The 19110-nt window shown below is 41.1% G+C and overlaps 1 protein-coding gene across 1 annotated transcript; it reads right to left on the bottom strand.

Annotated features, from left to right (window-relative positions):
- Positions 1-2863: 2863 nt before the first annotated feature.
- Positions 2864-15642, bottom strand: NDUFA12 (NADH:ubiquinone oxidoreductase subunit A12). Its single transcript, XM_054631915.2, has 4 exons — positions 15478-15642; positions 12154-12236; positions 11093-11180; positions 2864-3382 (listed from the first exon to the last, which is right to left on the bottom strand). The coding sequence occupies exons 1-4, from the start codon at positions 15564-15566 to the stop codon at positions 3202-3204; spliced, it is 441 nt and encodes a 146-aa protein (XP_054487890.1). The 5' UTR covers positions 15567-15642; the 3' UTR covers positions 2864-3201.
- Positions 15643-19110: the final 3468 nt, after the last annotated feature.

The raw sequence follows: 19110 nt of genomic DNA, 5'->3' as shown, positions 1-19110 counted from the left end.
GTTCTGTGCTCCAACATGTCCTGAGCAGTTTCAGCTGAGAGGCAGCAGGGAGGCAGGATGCAGTGCCCCATGGAGGGAAGGGCACGTGGGGCTGAGCATGCAGGGGGCACAGCAAAGCCTGCAGGCAGCTACAGCAAAGGGCTGCTCAGGACCCTGGGGATGTGGAAAGCTCCTGGTACAGGCACAATTTCAAAATAAAAAGTGGATTTCAACTGCTGCTCCTGGAAGAGGTACCTGTCTTTTTAATGAGTCTGTTCCCATATCAGGAATTTGGTTCTTTTAAAATTCACATTTAGTGCAAGGGGAATATTTCTGTCAGTGCTTTGGTTGCACTTGCTTAAAGACACTGCTGTGACACTTGGCCAGCTTGGCATTCAAAATGTCATTCAGACCAGAAAGAATTGAACCTGAATACTGAGGCAGATGTCATGAGCAAAGGTGAGCTTCCGTAACTGAGTGAGGTTGCTGATAAGAGTGAATTGCAGAAGCGTTTGCAGAAAGCCCAGCGGAAGACCACTGATTCCTCTGCATATGCTTTATTTCCTGGATGTGCCTTGTGCAATCTACCTTGGAGGAGCAATGCTACAAGAGATGTCACTGAAATTTTGCATTTAAAATCCAGCATTTGCTGGTTAAAGCAGGATGAGCAGGTTTCTGTCCTCTCCAGAAATGGGATTGATGATATTTTCTAAACCAAGCTAATGAATCCTAGACTTGCTTGCAGGCCAGGAGGACGTGATCATTTTTCTCTTTCTATGTAGCATTGCTACATACACAGTTGTTCAGAACTGTTTCCTACCTCAATGTTTCTGCTCCAGGTGACAGCAAAATGACAGGCTGATCTCTCCTTTCAGCATGGAACGTGTAGGAAGAGTTACTGCCTATCCCCTAAGTAGAGAATCTCATTCCCAAATGTACCTCCTGATGTGTGTTTAGGATGCAGTCCAAAAAGCCACAGGACAAAGGAAGAGAAATGAAATTGGTAAAAAAACTCATTAAGGAGAAATAGAGGCAAAAAAATAATTAAGAGTTAATTGCTCTACCTGTGTTTGAGCCCACAGGACTTGTATAGATGAGTGTTAGTGATGAAGCCCTCCACTGGCACCAGGGCAAACTGTGTTCCTAAGGTCAAATAATCCATCAAGATAAAAATGTTAAACAAGTCCTTTCCACTTATGCTACACAGTATGGTTCAAATTGCTTTTCAGCTGTGCCCAGTGCTTTTGCTGACTTAAAGTAAATTAAACATTATCCTTTTCTAATTAGATAGGTTAGGGGATGTTGGTGCAACTTCCTACTAATTTAAAGACTAGAACTACTTTAAAGAAATTAAAAACCCCACCTTTAAACAATTAATTAATACAAAATTTGATTTAATAAGGAAGGATACATGTGAGGGTTAAAGTAACCCAGGCAGGTGGGCATGCAAAGGAAAATCAGCCAGTGTGGAGTCAGTGGGGCAGCCACTGTGGAGGCTATTGGGGACCAAACGTTTTTTCTTCTGGACAGGCAATTGCAAGCGTGTAACACATCCAACCCCCTCCTCAGCCATCTTCAACAACCATTTCTGCAAGTCATTACACTGAGTGGGATCTGCAGGAGCCTCTGTGGAGAGAGGCCAGGGCTGCCCTGTGCTGCATGCAGCCAACACAGCACAGGGCAGGGCTCAGTCCAGCTGCCAAACAGGGACACCTCTGGGAAAGAGCATCTGAGGTGGGGCAAAAAATACTGCACAGGTAGAGAGGATGGAGGGGGGGAAGAAGTGGGCAGCAGTCACCTGAACACCAAGTTGAAAGCGGGAGGAGGGTGGGGAGGTGCTGCCAGAGCTGAGATTCCTGGCAGCCCCAGGAGGAATACACAGCAGCAAGCAGGCATTTCCCAACAGGACCCATACTGGCTTTATTCCAAAAGCACTGCAGCTCATGAAGAGGAGCCAGGCTGAAGCAGGGGCAGGAACAGAAGAGCCCACAATAGCTGTTACAGACTGACCACCATTCCCTGAGGAGAAGGCAGAGGAGTCAGGAGTGAAGGTGTGAAGAAATAGGAAGGGAGGGTGGTGTTTTACAGTTTTTGACTTTGTTTCTCACTATGCAGTTTTAATTGGCAATAAATTAAAGTCTCTTTTGCTCTCAATGGTAACTGGCAAGCACTCTTCCCATCTCTCTCAACCCATGAAGTTTCTCTTTTCTTCCCCAACCAGCTGAGGTGCTGGGGTGAATGAGAGGCTGGGTGGGCACACCTCCTATCAGTTACCCACAGAGTAGGGCATCAGGTACAGGTAGCCTTGTGGAGAGGGCAAACTTGGCTAAAATACATAAGGAGACTGGAATAAAAGTCAACCATTAGCAAGATACAAAAAAAAGCCACAGCCCCAAACAACTCTCTTTCAAACATGAACTTGCCAGCTTCATATTTTTGAGACTAGGTTCTGGCTCATTTTACTTCTCTACCTCCTAAAAAGGTGTGCAATATTGAACTTCCAAAGATCTTTAAAAATCTTGACACAAGACAGCAAACAGTTCATCTCAAACTCTTATGAGAACATCTTGCAGTGCACCTGCACAGCAAAAGAGATTTTTGTGACAGAGGGCCTTCTTCTTATGGCTGAGTTCCCTTATGGATGAGATGTCATTTGATTCACGTAGCCTTACAAGTTTGATATTATGTTTCATCCCATACTGGAACACAGCAATGCATTTTTGCATACTCATGCACATACTTAGGAACACTTTATGAGTGAAAACTATGATCCTGACTGTTCAAACTATTCTAACTTGTCTTATAAAAATTTATAGAGATGGCTTCCCAAAATAGTGTGTGAAGAGTGCATTATCTGCCATGCAGAGACAGTAAAAGGATGATGTTAAAGATGAGAAATCTCTATTTCAAATGCATACACATTGTATTCTGCTGAATGACACAAGTAAAAGTAACTATCACAGGAATGGTTATCATGCTATGAAGAGTTAGAGAGCTGCTTATGTGAAGACAGGACACTGACAATATGAGAAAAAGCATAATATCTTGATGAGATTAAGACTTGTCATGTATTCTGTCCTATTTCCAAAATTTTCTCACTTGTTTCCTGCCCCCAATTGAATAAACTAAAGTACAATTACTATAGGAGGCTTTTATTCCGAAGAAAACCAGTGAAAATACAATTTACACTGAAAGCCCAAGCTGAGACAAGTCATGCTGTTGCTATTTGCTGGCTGGTTTAGGTGGGATCCACTCATGTATCTTCTTGCGAGTAGTAGAGTAAGGCACGTACTGCTCAGGAGTGCCACTCACATTGAATTTATGGTTCTCCCAGATAAATTTACGAGGAACTGGTGGGTGAGTAGTTGGAGGGTCATCCGTCATTGAGTGCAGCCAGCGATGCCTTAAGAAGAAAAAGACATATTGTTATTAAGAACATCACAGGATGTCTACCAAGCCTATCTCCTGACTCCCAAGGGTCCTCCTCTGAAGAGACACTAAGTATTTATTCTGAGAAGGGACAAAACAATTTAATCCAGTGTGACTTTGAATGAGACAACAGGATATTGATTTTAATTAGTTTCACAAGCATAAGTGATAAGTAACAGTTCTGCCTCCAAGCAACTGAAAGCACACGTAAGTTCAAATTTCCTGTTCCTTTGTAGGCTCAGTATTTGGGCACAGTTGTTGTCACTCGTTTGTGCAGCCTTCACCAGGCAGCCAGGTTAAGGCAGGCACTACAAATGACAAGACCACGACATTTGGTTTTGTTGCCTGGGCTTTTTCTTTGTTAGGTTATGGCGATTCGTTTTGTTTTCAATTACCAGAAGCCTACACTGCACAACAATTTCCATGCCATTTTCAAAGCATATATGAGGCTGCCACTTGGGATACAGATTAACGATGTAAGTACACCTAAAACAAGCACATAAATATTTACTGCCTGCACAACACAATGATTAATACCAATCAAATAGGGTAATTACAAAGTGATTCCAGTGATTAGCCTTTACCTATGAACTAAATGTCAGTCTTTCTCTGTGTAAGCAACAGTAATGATCAAGCAAAGCATTTTCCCTAACAATTTACTGAAACACTGCAGCAGGGACCAACTGAATTGATTTCATCCCTTTCCTATTTCAGTGCCTGAAGAAACTTTCAAATATGAATTACATTTTAATTATCTGTCAGTTTACATGTACTTCATACTGTGTGTAGTTACGACAAAAGTAAGGTTATGACATTTTTGCAAGCTTATGTATTTTTTTACTGAGGTAGAATTAAGGAGATTTCTGCTAATCAGCTTTTGCAAAGACTTGACCTAAAAATATGAAGTCCTCTTTTCTAGTTCTATTAGAAAACCTAAAAATTGCATCTTCAGCCCTTAGCAACAAATCCAGCACACTTCATTTATACAGCAAAACAAAACCATGATAAAACTGGTGAGAAATAGACTGACAAGTATATTCTAAATCCAAAGAGCTCTACAGAAGGTTGATAATCTTTTCAAATTGCTTCTTGACATATATTTAAAAAAAAAAAAATCACAACTTTGGCTATAACTTCAGTACAAAAATTTCACTTTAAAAAAAAGTGTCAGCCTAAAGTTCTTTTTCTAGAAGTAAAAACCAAACAAAACCCCCAAACTAAAGCCACATATTGTAGGACTAAGGGCTGCCAGGAAACTGGCTTCAATATAAAATAAGATAGAACCATAAGATTGTTTAAAACTAAGAAGAAAAAACTGTATTTAGAGGCAAAGAACAACTTCCTGTGGGAAAAATGATCCACTTTGGAAGTTACACACATGTATAATGCTCTTCCTCTCTCTGCTCTCCTTTGTAAATCTGGTCTCATTCAAAGTGAACACTTCACACTGCTTTTACTAAAAAAAAGATAAATGGCTAACAATTTCTGTCTGGAAAAAGGTGGGCCCATAGCACTACTAATCACAATGTGGTCTGATGATACAGGATTAGATGTTGCTCAATTTTAACCCTGGTATTTTTTAAGCAGCCTCTGAAATGCCCTGGCCACACCACACAAAGCTCTCACCTTGGGTGAACTCTCTTGCCTGATTCTCACCTGTCAGAATAATTCTGTGGACTACTGTGCTTCACATCACCTCAGGTATCACGAGTCTTGTGACAGCCTGCATCAAGGTTGGCAGAAACACTGCAGAAAAGCTAACTTGACAGAGGAGGGATCCTGTGCTCACATCCAACAAGCTCTCCATTGCTGACACAGAAACAGAGTTTGTGGCATGAGAGGGCAAAAGAACAGTCCATTCTTCTTACTGATTCAAGGACTGCATTTCAAAATGCTTTGCAGTATCACTCCAGAGGAGCCCCAATTTCAAAACTGCTTACTGTAACATATGCTGGCTTTGGCCAGGGCAGAGTTAATTTGCTTTTTTAAAATAAAAATGAAGGCTCTTATTGCAATGTGCAGGGGATATGAATACAGTAAATTTAACTCTTATGTGACTGTGCTGCTTTGGGCTGAGGTAATTTTCCTCACAGTGGCTGGTATGGGGCTGTGTTTTGGATTTGTGCTGAACACAGGACTGATAACACAGAGATGTTTTTGTTACTGCTGAGCAATGCTCACACAGAGCCAAGGCCTTTTCTGCTTTTTGTTCTGCCATGCTGTCAGGGAGACTTGGGGTGTATGGGACATTGGGAGGAGACACAGCCAGGACAGGCGACCCCAAGTGCCCAAAGGAATGTTCTGTACCACGTGGCATCATGATCAGGATATAAAGTAGGGGGAAGAAGGAGGTAGAAGGGGATGTTTGGACTGATGATATTTATCTTCCCAAGTCACCAATATGCGTGATGGAGCCTTGTTCTCCTGGAGGTGGCTGAACACCTGCCCGCCCACGGGAAGCAGTGAATGAATTCTTGTTTTGCTTTGCCTGTGTGCAATTTCTGCTTTCCCTGTTGACCTGTGCTTATCTCAACCTGTGAGTTTTCTAGCCTTTTCCCTTCTGATTCTCTCCCCAGTCCCACTGGAGGGGGAGTGAACAAGCAGCTGCCTGGGGCTTGGGGTCTGGCTGGGGTTAAACCATGACACGGGCAACTCAGAGCACACACATGTTCACCTAGTGATGCTTCTGGTAACAGAGGATAAGGATCCTGCACACAAATCCCTATTTAGGCACTGTCATCACACCTCACCATCCTCATGCTCCCCAAGAGCCATGCACACCACCAGGATGGACAAAGACTTATCAGAATTCCATTACAAAGGCCCTGAATGACAGGCTGGAGCAAGCACAGCACTAGAACTGTATTAATGCTCAGCTAAAATCAGCTATATTCCAAGCTTGTGTGATGTCTGCTATTTCTGTCATTTACAAGTGTGCTTGTCACACATTCATTCCTTGAAACATCAGAAAGGTTTCACAATAGCATTTAACAGAGTAGCTTCACCTGCCATTTAAACTATTGCTTTGCAGCTTCTAAAGACTAAGTCAATAAAATATTTTAACATACAGCATTTTTGAGTAATTAGTATCTTTGGGTTTAAGATGTTCTGGATTTCTATAACATCAACATGAAACCAAGCCTAAATTTAAACAGATCAGCAAAACCAATCCTTGAATCATATTTTCTCACTGGAAAGTAAAAATAAAATTGCTCACTGACAAGACATGCCAGTACAGTCACAGGTATTGAAAAACATGAAGAGATTTTAAAAGTTTGTTTAGACTATCAATCCACTATGAATTATGCTTATATTTAGGAGTTTCAGGGCTTAACCTGGTCACAAAAGATTCCCTTTAAAAGCACAACATGTGACTTACAAAAGCATTCCGGTTTGCAGAGTCTGTTCTCCTAAACAAAAGCTCCCACTTTCCACTTAAAATCTTGAAAACTTTATTTTGGGAAGACTTTCCCCTTGACACCTGCCTCAAAGAATCATTTGAAGCTCTGAAATCTCAGACTCTACCCCCAGATGCTCAAGAAAAGCTTTTCATGCACTAGACTGAACAGCGTGAATAAAGAGATATGACATCCGGCAGATGGCCAGATTTCTTTCTATATAAACTCTGCCTATAAACCCATCGTGGAAAAAAAGATTCAAAAGCAATTAATGACTAAAAACCTACAAAGAAGCAGACAACTTGCACAGAGCACAGAAAAATCAGGAGGATGCAAGCAGCTCTGAAGAGTCTGGAGCAGCTTCCTGAATCAGTGAACACTCACTAGGAAGCAGACTGAGGCCAGCAAACCTTTGCACTTTTTCTTGCATAAATGGACTAAAGACACCTCAAAGTATCTTCAAAAGCTCTCAAGACTATGTAGAATTTTTCCCAAAGTTTTAACAAATATTCAAAAGCAAGTAGATTTCTAACTGAAGCTACAAGGGAGTGGAGCCAATTACGTGATGTACAAGCTGTCAAACAAGAACTGGTGCTACACAAACTCAGCAGCCACTACCATATGTGCATCTGCAAGGTTCAGGCACAGCCTGTGCCAGCTCACCATGTTTGCCAACTTGTTAACATCCCCTTTTTGCCACACGTTAGCCATGCTGCAATGAGACAAGAGAAATTAACAGGTGGGTTCAGGTCATAGGGCAGAGAAGGAAAAAGGGATAACAAATGTGTTTATTTGTTTACCATGGGAGATTAATTTCTCATGCAAGTTACTGCACCATGGCAATGAGATGCCATCCAATTTACCTGAAAACACCAAATTAGCATTTAATTGAGCAATAACCCCCACAAATTTATTGTGAAGCTACTAGAAGGATGGAAATTTTTCCAATCCCTTCTTTTTCTGTTCAATCTTTCTGTTTTGTTTTCCTTGAAGGCAAACTTGAAAAGCAGCCTTTTTACAGGAAATTGCACATTTCCTTACATTTTCTAGTGTGCTGGCACTTCAAGTGTGAGGTGCTACCTTTCTCCCTGTCAGATCAACTAAAGAGGATGCAGACTATTAAACTGAAGGTAAATTTGCAATTCTTCACTATATGAGGTAAACACTCCTGGAGCTCCTTCCAAAGATGTCAGATTTGGGTCATATGAATATAAACCTCAAAGGACAGACACTACAAATACACAGGACAGTCCTGGCAAAATGTAGTGTCCCTACAAAAGGAAAAACTATTCTCAAATTACAGCTCTTCTTTTCCTACAGGATCATACTGAAAGAGCAATTTATTTTTAACTAGTATGTACACTTGCACCAGTTGTCAATTTGTTTGTTCAAAGTATTTGGCCAAAATGCAAACCAAAGTACATTACACCAGAAATACAATAAACAAATAGCTTAAACATAGGCCAAGGATTAGTGATGCTGCAATGGAGACATCCATGAAAACACTAAGCAGAGTCCCCACAGGCATTGCTATAAACGGATTTAACTTCTATTGTTTATACATTCACAGAGCACACCCCATCAGTGTGCTCAAAAATGGAAGCACTGAGTTCCTGCAAACAACACTGACTAGTAAAAGACAAAATAAGTACTTGGTTTCTCTCACTGTCTAAAAGTGAAAAAGATTAATTTGTGTGGAGAAAAAAGGAAGTCAAAATATCTTGTAAAGCTTTACAAGAAGCTTAATATTCATCATTCCAAAGGCAAGTATTAAAGAAATTTTTTAACAGTCTAATTTACTTGTCTCCAACAAAGTAGATACCAACATCTGGATTTTAGAGACCAAAAAAAAAAAAAAAGAAAACCCAGAGTAAAAAAGAAGTGAAATAGCAACTAAACCAGAATAAACTACAAGCCTACATATTCTAGTGTGGAAACACTTCTTAAAAGCAACAGTCTCGATTCCCTGGAGAGCAGACATATGTCAAAACAACACTCTGATTTCCTTTAGACTGTACCATTTCAGTAGATCCGCTGTCAGAAGACATTACATCAATTATTTCAGAACACTGAAAATACTCAGTAGCTCCTAAAATGGTATTACAAGATGTTATCACATACAAGGTGGTTTCCTTTTTCTCATATCTGAGAGAAAAGGGTAAAGGGTTGCATTTTCTTCCAGACGTTTCCAGAACTTTGCAACATACCAAAATGCTTTTTTTTGCATGAGATTCACTTGATTGTACTTGAACAATCATTCACATTCTGCAACCCTGAAGGCACAGAACTTACTGCAAGAAGAGGATACAACAGCATACTCACAGAACTGAGCTGAATTAACTGAATTCCGGAGTAAAAACATCAGTGTTTAGAAGAAGCATTCAGATCACACCCACCTCTAACAGCAGTACTTTAAATACTTCCCAGCTGAGCCAAGGATGACAAACATGTATCATACTATTATACTATGGATTAATTACTTTCTTTGTAAGTATTTTCACACAGTTTAATTTATCTCCAACAAATTTTTGGGTCCAAAATAACCACTCACTACCTGTTGCACTACTTTAGTGTTACACTGACAGCAGCTTGTAGAAAATATTGTCAGTCTCAATTCAGACTATGCCATATTAAAAATTTAAGGCAGTATAGCACCAGATAAAAATTTTTAAAAAGTCTTAAGAGACAGCATTTATTCCCAGTGAAAATATTTCTATTTTTAAAGATTTCTGTATGGAAATACACATCAGTGATTTAGATGTGTCACCAAACTAGGATTCCTACATAAGAATGAACACATGTTATCATGGGACATACAAATTTATCAGCAAGAAACACCATCCCCCTCCTTATCCCCCCTGCCCCAAAAAAAAACCCAAATCCACAAACCTGACTGGTATTGCACAACTAGGTTTCCTGACAAAAATACCTTAGAACACAAGACTGTTCACCCTTTTGTGCCTCATTACGCTCACCAGTCTTGAAAATAATGAAATCTTTACTGCTTCTCTTAAAGGAATTTTTTCCACATTGATAGGAAAACAAGTTTTTCTACCTCATTAATTTCTGTGAAGTAAACAAGCTACTTAACCCTTGAAACATCACTTTGATTCTCAGGAAGAAACCCTTTACTGAGGTCTGTAAAAAGGCGACAAATATTCCATAAACACAAGCAAAGGAAAAAAAAATAAATAAATCCCAAAAGAAACAAAACCTGTGCCTCAAAATAAAGAAAATCTTAAAACCCAGCACAGTCTAATAGTGCACAACAACCAGAACCAAACAACAGTTATGCAGAGAGCAAGGCATGAACATCCTGGTGTTGCAAGATTCTAGTATCACTTCCAAAAACAATGGCATTCAGTTCTTACCAAATAAGACAGAAAAAAGCATTAACCACATTAAACATAATATATGGCTGGGAGAGCTTGAAACAAAATTGACCAGCTAGAGAGTCTACCCACACACTCCTCAAATGTTCCAGTGAGAGCTACAGTTTAGGGGATTTTATGATCAATCCCAGCCTTGACACAGAACATTTGTCACAGGAATAATAAAAACCAGTGTTTGCTCAGTCTACCCAAACACTTCTCCTTTGATGTCACCTTCTGCTCTTTGTGGCTGAAGAGCTATTCCTGTTCCTCAAGAATTACACAGAGATTGTTTTTACTAGTATGCACTGTTACTTTACGTGGTGTGAGTTTTCTAGGAAAACAAAAAAAGAGTCAACAGCTGTGGCCAGAGACCTTCTGGAACTCAAAGCTGTACAGAATTATTACTGAAATGCATGAAAAGAAAACAAAACCTCAATAAAAATTATAGTCAAGTAGCAGTCAACATATGGAGCATCCTGGCACTTTAATGTTTACTACCACATCAGTGTATATAAATTGAAACAATTATGTTGTTAGTAGCTGTGGGTTGTTCCACCATTGCCATATGTTCCTGATGTTCTTGCTTATGATGGAAATAACAAATATTTTACTTCTTACCATTAACCAGGAATCACAAGTAATAAAGAAAATTAAAGACTGTTTTGACCTGCTCAATCTGGCTGGCAAAATGCTTTTCTCAGTCCAAAAAGCAGTGAGTGCCTCTGCCAGGACAGCGAGCAATAAACATGAATGCAGTTCAATATTAGAAATAATGAGTCTGAAATCTTCTGCTCATAGCAAGACAGCTACAACAGTGAAAACTTTTTTTCCACCTTCTGCTTTGTAATATAAGAAAATATAAAGCAATTACACAATTGGTATGTGTTCACACTATTAAGCTAAACAGTTTACCATTCAGGGGGCACCATGCTTCCATCAACTTCCCAGAAGGTATTTTTCCCATTCATTTCCTCAGTATATACAACCCATCTGTGCCGACCTTAAGTAAACAAACAGAAATATCATATTAGCTCAAAAGAATAAATTATTTGCTTATAAAGGAGAGCATTCAGGAAAACCAAGGGAAAACATTTTGAGTGATAGTATCTACCATAATGGGCACTTATTTTTAAACCAGCACAGCTTTTATTTTTCCAAGTTTTCTGTATTTCCACTGTTACTGTAGTTTTACATGACTGAATCTAACTCTCACAAGGCAGGAAATATTGGCTATTATATAAATAATGGGAAATAAGAACTTATCAAATTTTCAGGCAGAGAAACAGGTTTGGGGTTTTTTTCCTTCTGTTATGAGGAGTCTTTTCCAAAAGGACTTTGCCACTGATAACCTAAGACTAAACTAAATTTCAGGTACACAAAACTACCAAGCAATGTTAACCAGCAAGTGCTTTCCCTGGTTACACTCCAAGTTAACCTACAGTCAGCAGTTAGCTTGGCCTGACCAGTGTATCATTGCTTATGTGTCACCTGTTTTGCTTTAGGTGCTGCCTTTTTAAGTCCTCTAGAAGCTTGATTTCAAATCCCTATACTTAAGGTAATAATAAGTTTAAGCCAACCTGTGCTCTTTGCCCTGAAGTGATCGTGTATGAGTAAAGCTGTGAAGCAATTTTAAAGGTAGTTCTCCTTCTTTCTCCACCTGTTAAACTACCAGCCTGTAGGTCAAGGATCAAATTCAACTCTCAATCACATTATCATGTGGCTTTACCTACACAGAGACCATATGACTGGCTTATATTTATCCCATATTCTTTGTTTCAGATAGACTGTGTTTGCAAATGAGGGATGCAACAGAGAAACAGAAGCTGTCAAAGCATTTCTGCAAGTATAAGACTCACACAAGACAAGGGCAGGGAAGTCAGGCAGGCAACAAGTTGCATTTCACTAGCAGAAAGCACACAAGCTATGTGGGAGCTGCACAGCTGGCTGGGAGGTGTTCACATTAGCACACGTACCAAAGAAGTTTCTTTTGTCTTCATAGTATTTGTTTCCATATTTGTCAATTCCTATCAGATTACCAGTCTTCAAATCATTGACCCTGTGAATTATCAAAACAACAGTTTCAGTTGGTGTCTTCTCAGAATGAAATTGTTACAGAGGTTACTTCACAGTTAGTAAAAATCTGTACACATGTATGCAAAGATATTTTTTAAAAAAACTATTCAAGCTTATGGATTGCAAATCAATCACCAATTCCTGCAACTAACATGCAGCCCACTGACAGAATAACAAAAGCCATACATAAAGGCTTTTGGGGACTCTCACTTATTTAACAGCTCATTATAGTAAAATATAAAGCAACTCTACAAGGTAACAATTTAACACCCACAAACCCCTAAATACTGTGGGAGTCCCCGAGGCACACCTTAATCCACTTAGTAGGAAATGCTACCATCCCTCTCAACTACTAGCAGCTACTCTTTCAGCCTGAATTGCCATTGCAAGTGCTCAGCACTGAAGCAGCACAAGAGACCTCACATGTCTGTGTGGGCAGTAACCTCCAAGAGAGGCATAGTAATAATATTTCAGGCCATATTGAAGCTGCTTGCCAAGGAAACACATGCTAAACCCTAAATTCTAATTGTTACTTTCTTGCTTTTGTATAATTGTGAAAGATCCATGCATTCACCCTGCAACTCTGTGAGACTTACACTGACAAGTCATATACGAGTTAAGTCGTATATGATATGTATATTACAGATAAGTCATATACGAGTTTCAATTCTTTACAGAGAACATAATTTAACATTATTGTAGAAATCAATCATTAAACTGAGCCTATGATTTACATTCTAGTAATAAAACCTTAAAATTAATCAAAGTGCTCTTCTCCCTATATATTTGCAATTTTGCTTTCCTTTTTACTGATATTCATCCCAGGCAGCATTAGATAGGGAAAAGTTTCTTTTCTAAGGTTTTAGTTGTTTGTAGTATTATGCACACTCTCAACTCAATCCCAAGTGAGAGGAAGAATGTACTCAGATGAAGTTTTTTTGTTGTCTTTTCTCCCAGGGTGTGTGAAATTGACAATCATTCCAGCAAGTACTCATTTTAAACTTCTGTGGTGGCAGGCAGAAAATTCTCTGACACATTCATCTGAAACACTCAAAGATCTCTGGCTCAACTATACAAGCCTGAGTTCCCAGCTTTGGAAAAGAAGGGCCATTCCACTGCTGCTCTCCCTTCCTTGCAAGTGTTCTTATGCCCTTGTCCTGACTTCATGCCCTGGATACCAATATCAGACACTAAGAGGTATTTATGGCCTCCTGAGAATATTTTCCAACCAATTTCACTGAATTTTAAGTAAGGAGAACGTTTCCAGCCACAAAGGCTCTTAGTAATTTGACTTCATAGTATAGAAATCTTTTGCAGCTGCTTCAGTGGACAACATATAGAGAAAAGCAGGGAAATTCAGAGAAAGAGTCTCCTGACTCGGGTAATAATTATTTTCCAGTTACCAGTGGTAACTTCTTAAAATCAACCACTGCAAGAAAGAACACCTTGATAACTCTTCCTTTAAACACCAAACCTGTCCCTTGAGCTGGGAGGGATGATTTAATGGCTTGAAAGGTGAGCAGGAGGCAGCAGCTGTTTGTGGTTGGTGTGGTTATGAGGATCAGCTGTGCCTCCCCACCTGGCACACTAACTTCAGTCTTCTGGAGGAAAATAAGGACAGCACTGCCTCCAATGTTGCCTGCCCTCTTCTGCAGTGTGGCAGAAAGCTGTGAACACAGCCTGTGATCTCAGACTCACAAAAGATCTCTGAGGAGACATTTTTTTCAGCTGTGCTTAGGAAGAGACACTCTGATGACAGCTAACACTCAAACTCTTCCACACTTTCATTTCCCCAGCTCCATTTCTTCTTGAGAACTGTCAGAGTAATGGCTACAGCCTGAGAAGGAAACCAAAGTGGAGGAAACAAGCTGAGGGAGGGAGGGGGGTAGGTGTGTGACAGACAACAGTCATTATGATAGCAGTAAAGCACTAGCCAGGGAAATCATGAATTGTTTTACTGCTCAACAGCAACTAAAGCCATTGTATGAAAATACTGATGAGGCCTGATCAGCACCTGTGTAAAATATTATCTTTAACTCTTCAAAACAGATCAATTTAAGCCACAAGAAAAACAGAAAAAGGGCCATTATGATGTGTATGGACAGGGGGAAGCCTTCAAGAAGGCTCAGAAAGCTTGGCTTGTTTGTTCTAAGATAAGAAAGCCCTTAATATATAGCAGGAAATTTTGTATTTGCAAATCACCCCTATCCCATATTCCTGACTTCCCAATGTTGATTAAAAAAAGGCGTTTTAGTATGTGGTCAGGCCTAAAACATTTACTGGACACATCCTAATACTTTTCCAGGACTAACTACAAAGATAACATAGGTTACTGACACTGCTGAATTTGGATCACACACATTTAGACTTCCACCCTTGATTTCATCAAGGATCTGAATGAAAAACCTGATGCTCCTATTTGGGAGCAGCTTCAAGCATGCTGTATCACAACTGAAAACACTTGTCACAAGAAAGAGATGAGATGTGAGTAAGGGTAAAAATAACCAGGAGAAAATTTAATGTGGACAAGTGCAAGGTTCTGTAGCTGGGGAATAAAGTACTCAGACATTAATGGAAACAAATGCTGCGACTTATTTTGCACTAAACGCCGCTGGGGCTGGAGGGCATCCAAAGCTGAGCATAGGTCAGCGGTGCCAATCCACTGCCAAAGAGCAGATGCGATCTGCAGTTTGAAGCAAATTAGAAGAAATAGAGCCAGTAAGGCAGATGAAGTAATTCCCTTGCTTTAGACCACGGGATTTCAGCAGACGCACGGCTTTTCGATTTGTACTGTTCAAGAAAGCCACTGCCAGCCTGAGGTGACCCAGAGGAAAGAGCACGATGGTGTACACAGACGCACTGAGTGCAGCTACCGCAGAGACACGGCTGTGCCAACAGGACTGGGGCCGGACACCAGGACAGCCGGCCCGGGCAGCTCAGCATCCAGGAACCCTGCGAGGTGCCTCAGGAAGAGAACACAGCCGCGGGCCCTGCCTGGGGACTGCTCTGAGCCCAGCACCCGCTGCCGACCGGGACACGCCGCCCTCGCCGGAGCGCGGGGCGGAGCGGAGCGGGCTCGCCCCGAGGCCTGCCCGGCCCCCGCACCGCCCGGCTCGGGCAGCGCCCCCTCACGCCCAGCCCCGCCCGGCCGCCCCTCAAGGTGACCCGCGGGGCGGCGATGGCGCAGCGGGGAGGCCCCGCCGCCCGCGCCGGTGCCGCGTTACCTGAGCAGCTGCAGGATGGCGCCGCGGGCGCCGCCGTGGCCGCCGATGTGCTTCAGCGCCCGCTTCAGCACCTGCACATACTCCGCCATCTTGGGGCGGGCCGCCGCCTCCGCCGCCCCGCCTCACGCCCGGCCGCCCTTGGCGACATCGACGGAACCGGAAGCAGCGGCGGGATCCGCCTGCGGGCCTTCCGTGCGGCCGCTGAGGGTGTCTGCTGCCGTTTGGCTTCCAGTCTGCACTGTCTAGATTCGTATAACAATTGCTTACTGCCTACACGTGAAGGTCGGCAAGATACAAGGAACTTCAGGATAGGGAGAAAAGCCTCTATATAATAGAAATGTCTACTGACAATCCCTTATTTCACACAGATGTGTGGTAAGAAAAGTTACCAAGACTCGGCAGTGAGGAGTCCAGAGCTGCCCGGATCAAGAACCAAGGGGCAGGGCAGGTGACATCTCACCCCGTGCAGACTGCGGGCGATGGCAAGGGGACAGCTTGACAGTCTTGTCTCTCCTGGCTTTTCCCAACCCTGGCAGGCCAGCAAGGAATGTGTTCCTATCATCTCATCCATGTGTCCGCTCCACCTCTCCATCTTGTCCCAGTGCCTTCTCCTGGTTCTGCACCAGCCCGAGGAATACCTTTGGTTGGCCTACTGTGGGTGTTGGCAGAACTTTACTGCTGCCACTACGGTGAGCAGGCAAGGTGCAGAAACTGTCCCAGACCTTCATAAGGCTAGGGCTAGACAGGGCAGGCAAAAATAGATCCATTGTACTTTGTCAGAGCAGGCGGGACTTGAAAAAGCACCTGGCAAACACATCATCAGTGCTGCAGCCAGTGCTGGCCGATGAGCAGAGAGCAGCTGTCAACATGGAGAGGCCGAGCTGCTGGACGCTGTCACTGTCAAAACTGGGGTTTTGGGAAGGGACAAAGCAGAGGAGTTGCAGTGAAAAATTAAGTAGGTAGTGCTAAACTTGAAAGAATGAGACTGAGAAAAACCTGTGTCAGCCAAGTTCCCAGTGTGGAAATAGATCCATTTCAATGTAAAGTCTAGTGGTCTGAGTTTCCACTCAAAACTTTTTAGTTTTAACACAAGTGGTTTTGTTTTCAAACAGAAAACATAGGCCCTGCTGGTTCTGTGCTCTGCACTCGAACAACAGCATCTCTTTTGCAACAAGTCTTAGGTTTCAGTATACTTGTAGCAGGTTATTTGCATTTCCACAGTCCAAAGTCTTAGAAAATTTATTAAATGTATTAAAATTTGGTCAGGTAAGTGTACATTAGGCATAAAAACATTTACAGTCAGAATTCACTCACTGTCTTTAACTTCATCCACAAAACCCATTATTTTGATATAAACTACTGATGATTGAGTGTAAAACATGAAAGAAGTATAATTTAAATTGGGAAGCCAACTTTGGAAACATTGTATAGGTTCAATGCTTATGCCAGTTTCTAAGCCTATTCCTGATTCATGTAACTGAGATAATTTTCACCAACTGCCGAGTAGAATTCCATGAGCATTTTCTCTGCTGGCAATGAAAAAATATAGTTTTTTGTTGTGAGTTTTTCCCCCCAAGAGTTAAAATTATCTGGATCACTTCACTGACCTATGTGGCACCATGGTTCTTTGTCTAAGAAAGTGTCCTCTGTGGAGGACAAGGCATTGTGACACAAAGCTGGAAAAATGGATCAGCTTCTTAATGTGACTTTGATGCTACAGAAGATTTTGTGGGGAATACTTTCTTAGTAGCAGGAACATTTTACAGCATCTTCTTTGGATTGCATTTTAAATATTTTTGTACTATTTTCTCCATTACTTTAGTCAAGTGAGATCTCCACTGAGTATTTAATTTCCTAATAACTGCTGAAGTCCCATCACATCTACTCAAACTGCTTCTGTTAATGTGTCACTGTGCATGAAAAAGAGAATCTGACTACTGTGTTCAAAAATTCTCCCTGAACTCGGTGCAAATGTCAAAGTTAAATACAGTGGAATGCAAATGCAAGTATGTCTTCCTGAGGATTTACTGGGACATCTTTGGGAGATGACAGCACTGAAATTCTGTCTCATCACTCAAGGTGCTTGTCAAACTCATGCACCCATACAAAATATTTAATTCCCAGGGTTTTCAAACTTAAGACTCTTGTTAGATGTTGGTCTTTTTTTACCCCAAAATTAGCACACTGAACCTCACTGCTTCAAAAACTCTGGCTAAATATATTTGATGCTGCCTTGTTTTTCTCCTCTAGTTCAAGTACATGTCACAAAATTAGTGCCAGGACTCTTTTTCAAGCCTAAAAACCCCTCTCAAGTCTGAACACAAGTAACTGGCTTCTTTCCTAAGAGAGCATAACAAACAACATATTTTTCGAAAATAAACAAATCTGTTTCCTGAATGACTCAAAGGATGACACGTAACTTCCCTTCATTTTGTTAGCACACAACCATCTCACTGAATCCTAGTTTAGTTTTAAACAGCTTTATTCAGAGGTACAATTGATCTTGAAAAACTGAAGTTCATATATTCTCAGAAAGTGCAAAAGTCAACAGAACTACAGAATAATCTAGTGTTTACATTTTACCTTAGAAGAACTCCTTTTATGACATTTGCCTATTCCACTGCCATTTCCTCTGTTCTTAGTATGGAAAGTCATGTAAATTTAATCTGCAGTGGTTCACAACTGTGGAACATCCATTTACAACAAAAAATGGAAATCCTTTTCTTAATTAAATTAAGAAAAAAAAATCCAACATAAGACTAACAAATAAGAGCATAACTATGCTCTTATTCCTGCCCCATTCCTCTAAAACTGCAAAATTCCAGAAGCACAGTCCAATCCACAACACAAATCTCCACAATTAAGTGTCCAATATTAATCTAACCCAGTCTCTAACCATAGTGTCTCTCACTTTAGTCTGAACAGTGAAATCTCTAATGCTTTCACTAAAACATTTTTTTAGTCTTATCATCCATATATATTTCCTAAAAACACAGTGAAATAAGTTTTTGTCACTTGGGTTCTACTGTTTGAAAACGTTAGAAGATAATTTCATAGCCTGGAATGATGAAATATTACAAAAAAAGAAAGTACATACTTCCATCATTTACAAAAACATTTCAGTATGTAAGCTGTGAGGACAGTTTAGCTCTCAAAAGCCCTAGAATAATAAATTTACTGGCACTTTTAGAAAACACCTGCCCCTTTGTGGGAAGTGTCTGGGTTATTTCTGCAGCAGTAACTCTACCTTCATCTTTGATTTTCCAATGGCAAAATTCTCCTGGTTACAGAGTGAAAAAAAAATTCCTTTTGGAGCTGTTCCTCAGGGAGCCTTCATTAGCCAAACTAGGTGGCTGTTCAGTTTGCTCCCTGGTAAATCCCTAGGATGCAGGAGAACTGAAGTCATCATAAAGGAGCTCAGACACCTCATGAACAGCTTATTGGGAGGGATTGGACTGCAGGTCTGCTAAGGACCAAAGCCACAGGGTTGGCTGCTCACACGTCTCTTGCTCACCAACTCTCTTGTCTGGGGAGTTGGTATTGCCAGGAGGTTCAGAGCATGGCAGTTTGGTTCTCTGGATGTCAGCAGACAGTTCTGCTGAGTGAGATGCACTGTGTTAGCTCAGAAAAACC

The sequence above is a fragment of the Agelaius phoeniceus genome, chromosome 5 (assembly GCF_051311805.1).
Source record: "Agelaius phoeniceus isolate bAgePho1 chromosome 5, bAgePho1.hap1, whole genome shotgun sequence".
In the NCBI taxonomy this organism is placed as follows: domain Eukaryota; kingdom Metazoa; phylum Chordata; class Aves; order Passeriformes; family Icteridae; genus Agelaius; species Agelaius phoeniceus.
Note: the sequence above shows the minus strand (reverse complement) of the source record. Positions and strands in the feature narration are given on the sequence as shown.

What these genes read in the sequence shown, in the direction of transcription:
- NDUFA12 (XM_054631915.2), bottom strand. Translation starts at nt 15,566, where the DNA reads ATGGCGGAGTATGTGCAGGTGCTGAAGCGGGCGCTGAAGCACATCGGC. An exon ending in GCCATCCTGCAGCTGCTCAG is followed by an intron (nt 12,237 to 15,477) that starts GTAACGCGGCAC and finishes GATAATTCACAG; the next exon opens with GGTCAATGATTTGAAGACTG. An exon ending in AGCATGGTGCCCCCTGAATG is followed by an intron (nt 3,383 to 11,092) that starts GTAAACTGTTTA and finishes TTTCTTCTTAAG; the next exon opens with GCATCGCTGGCTGCACTCAA.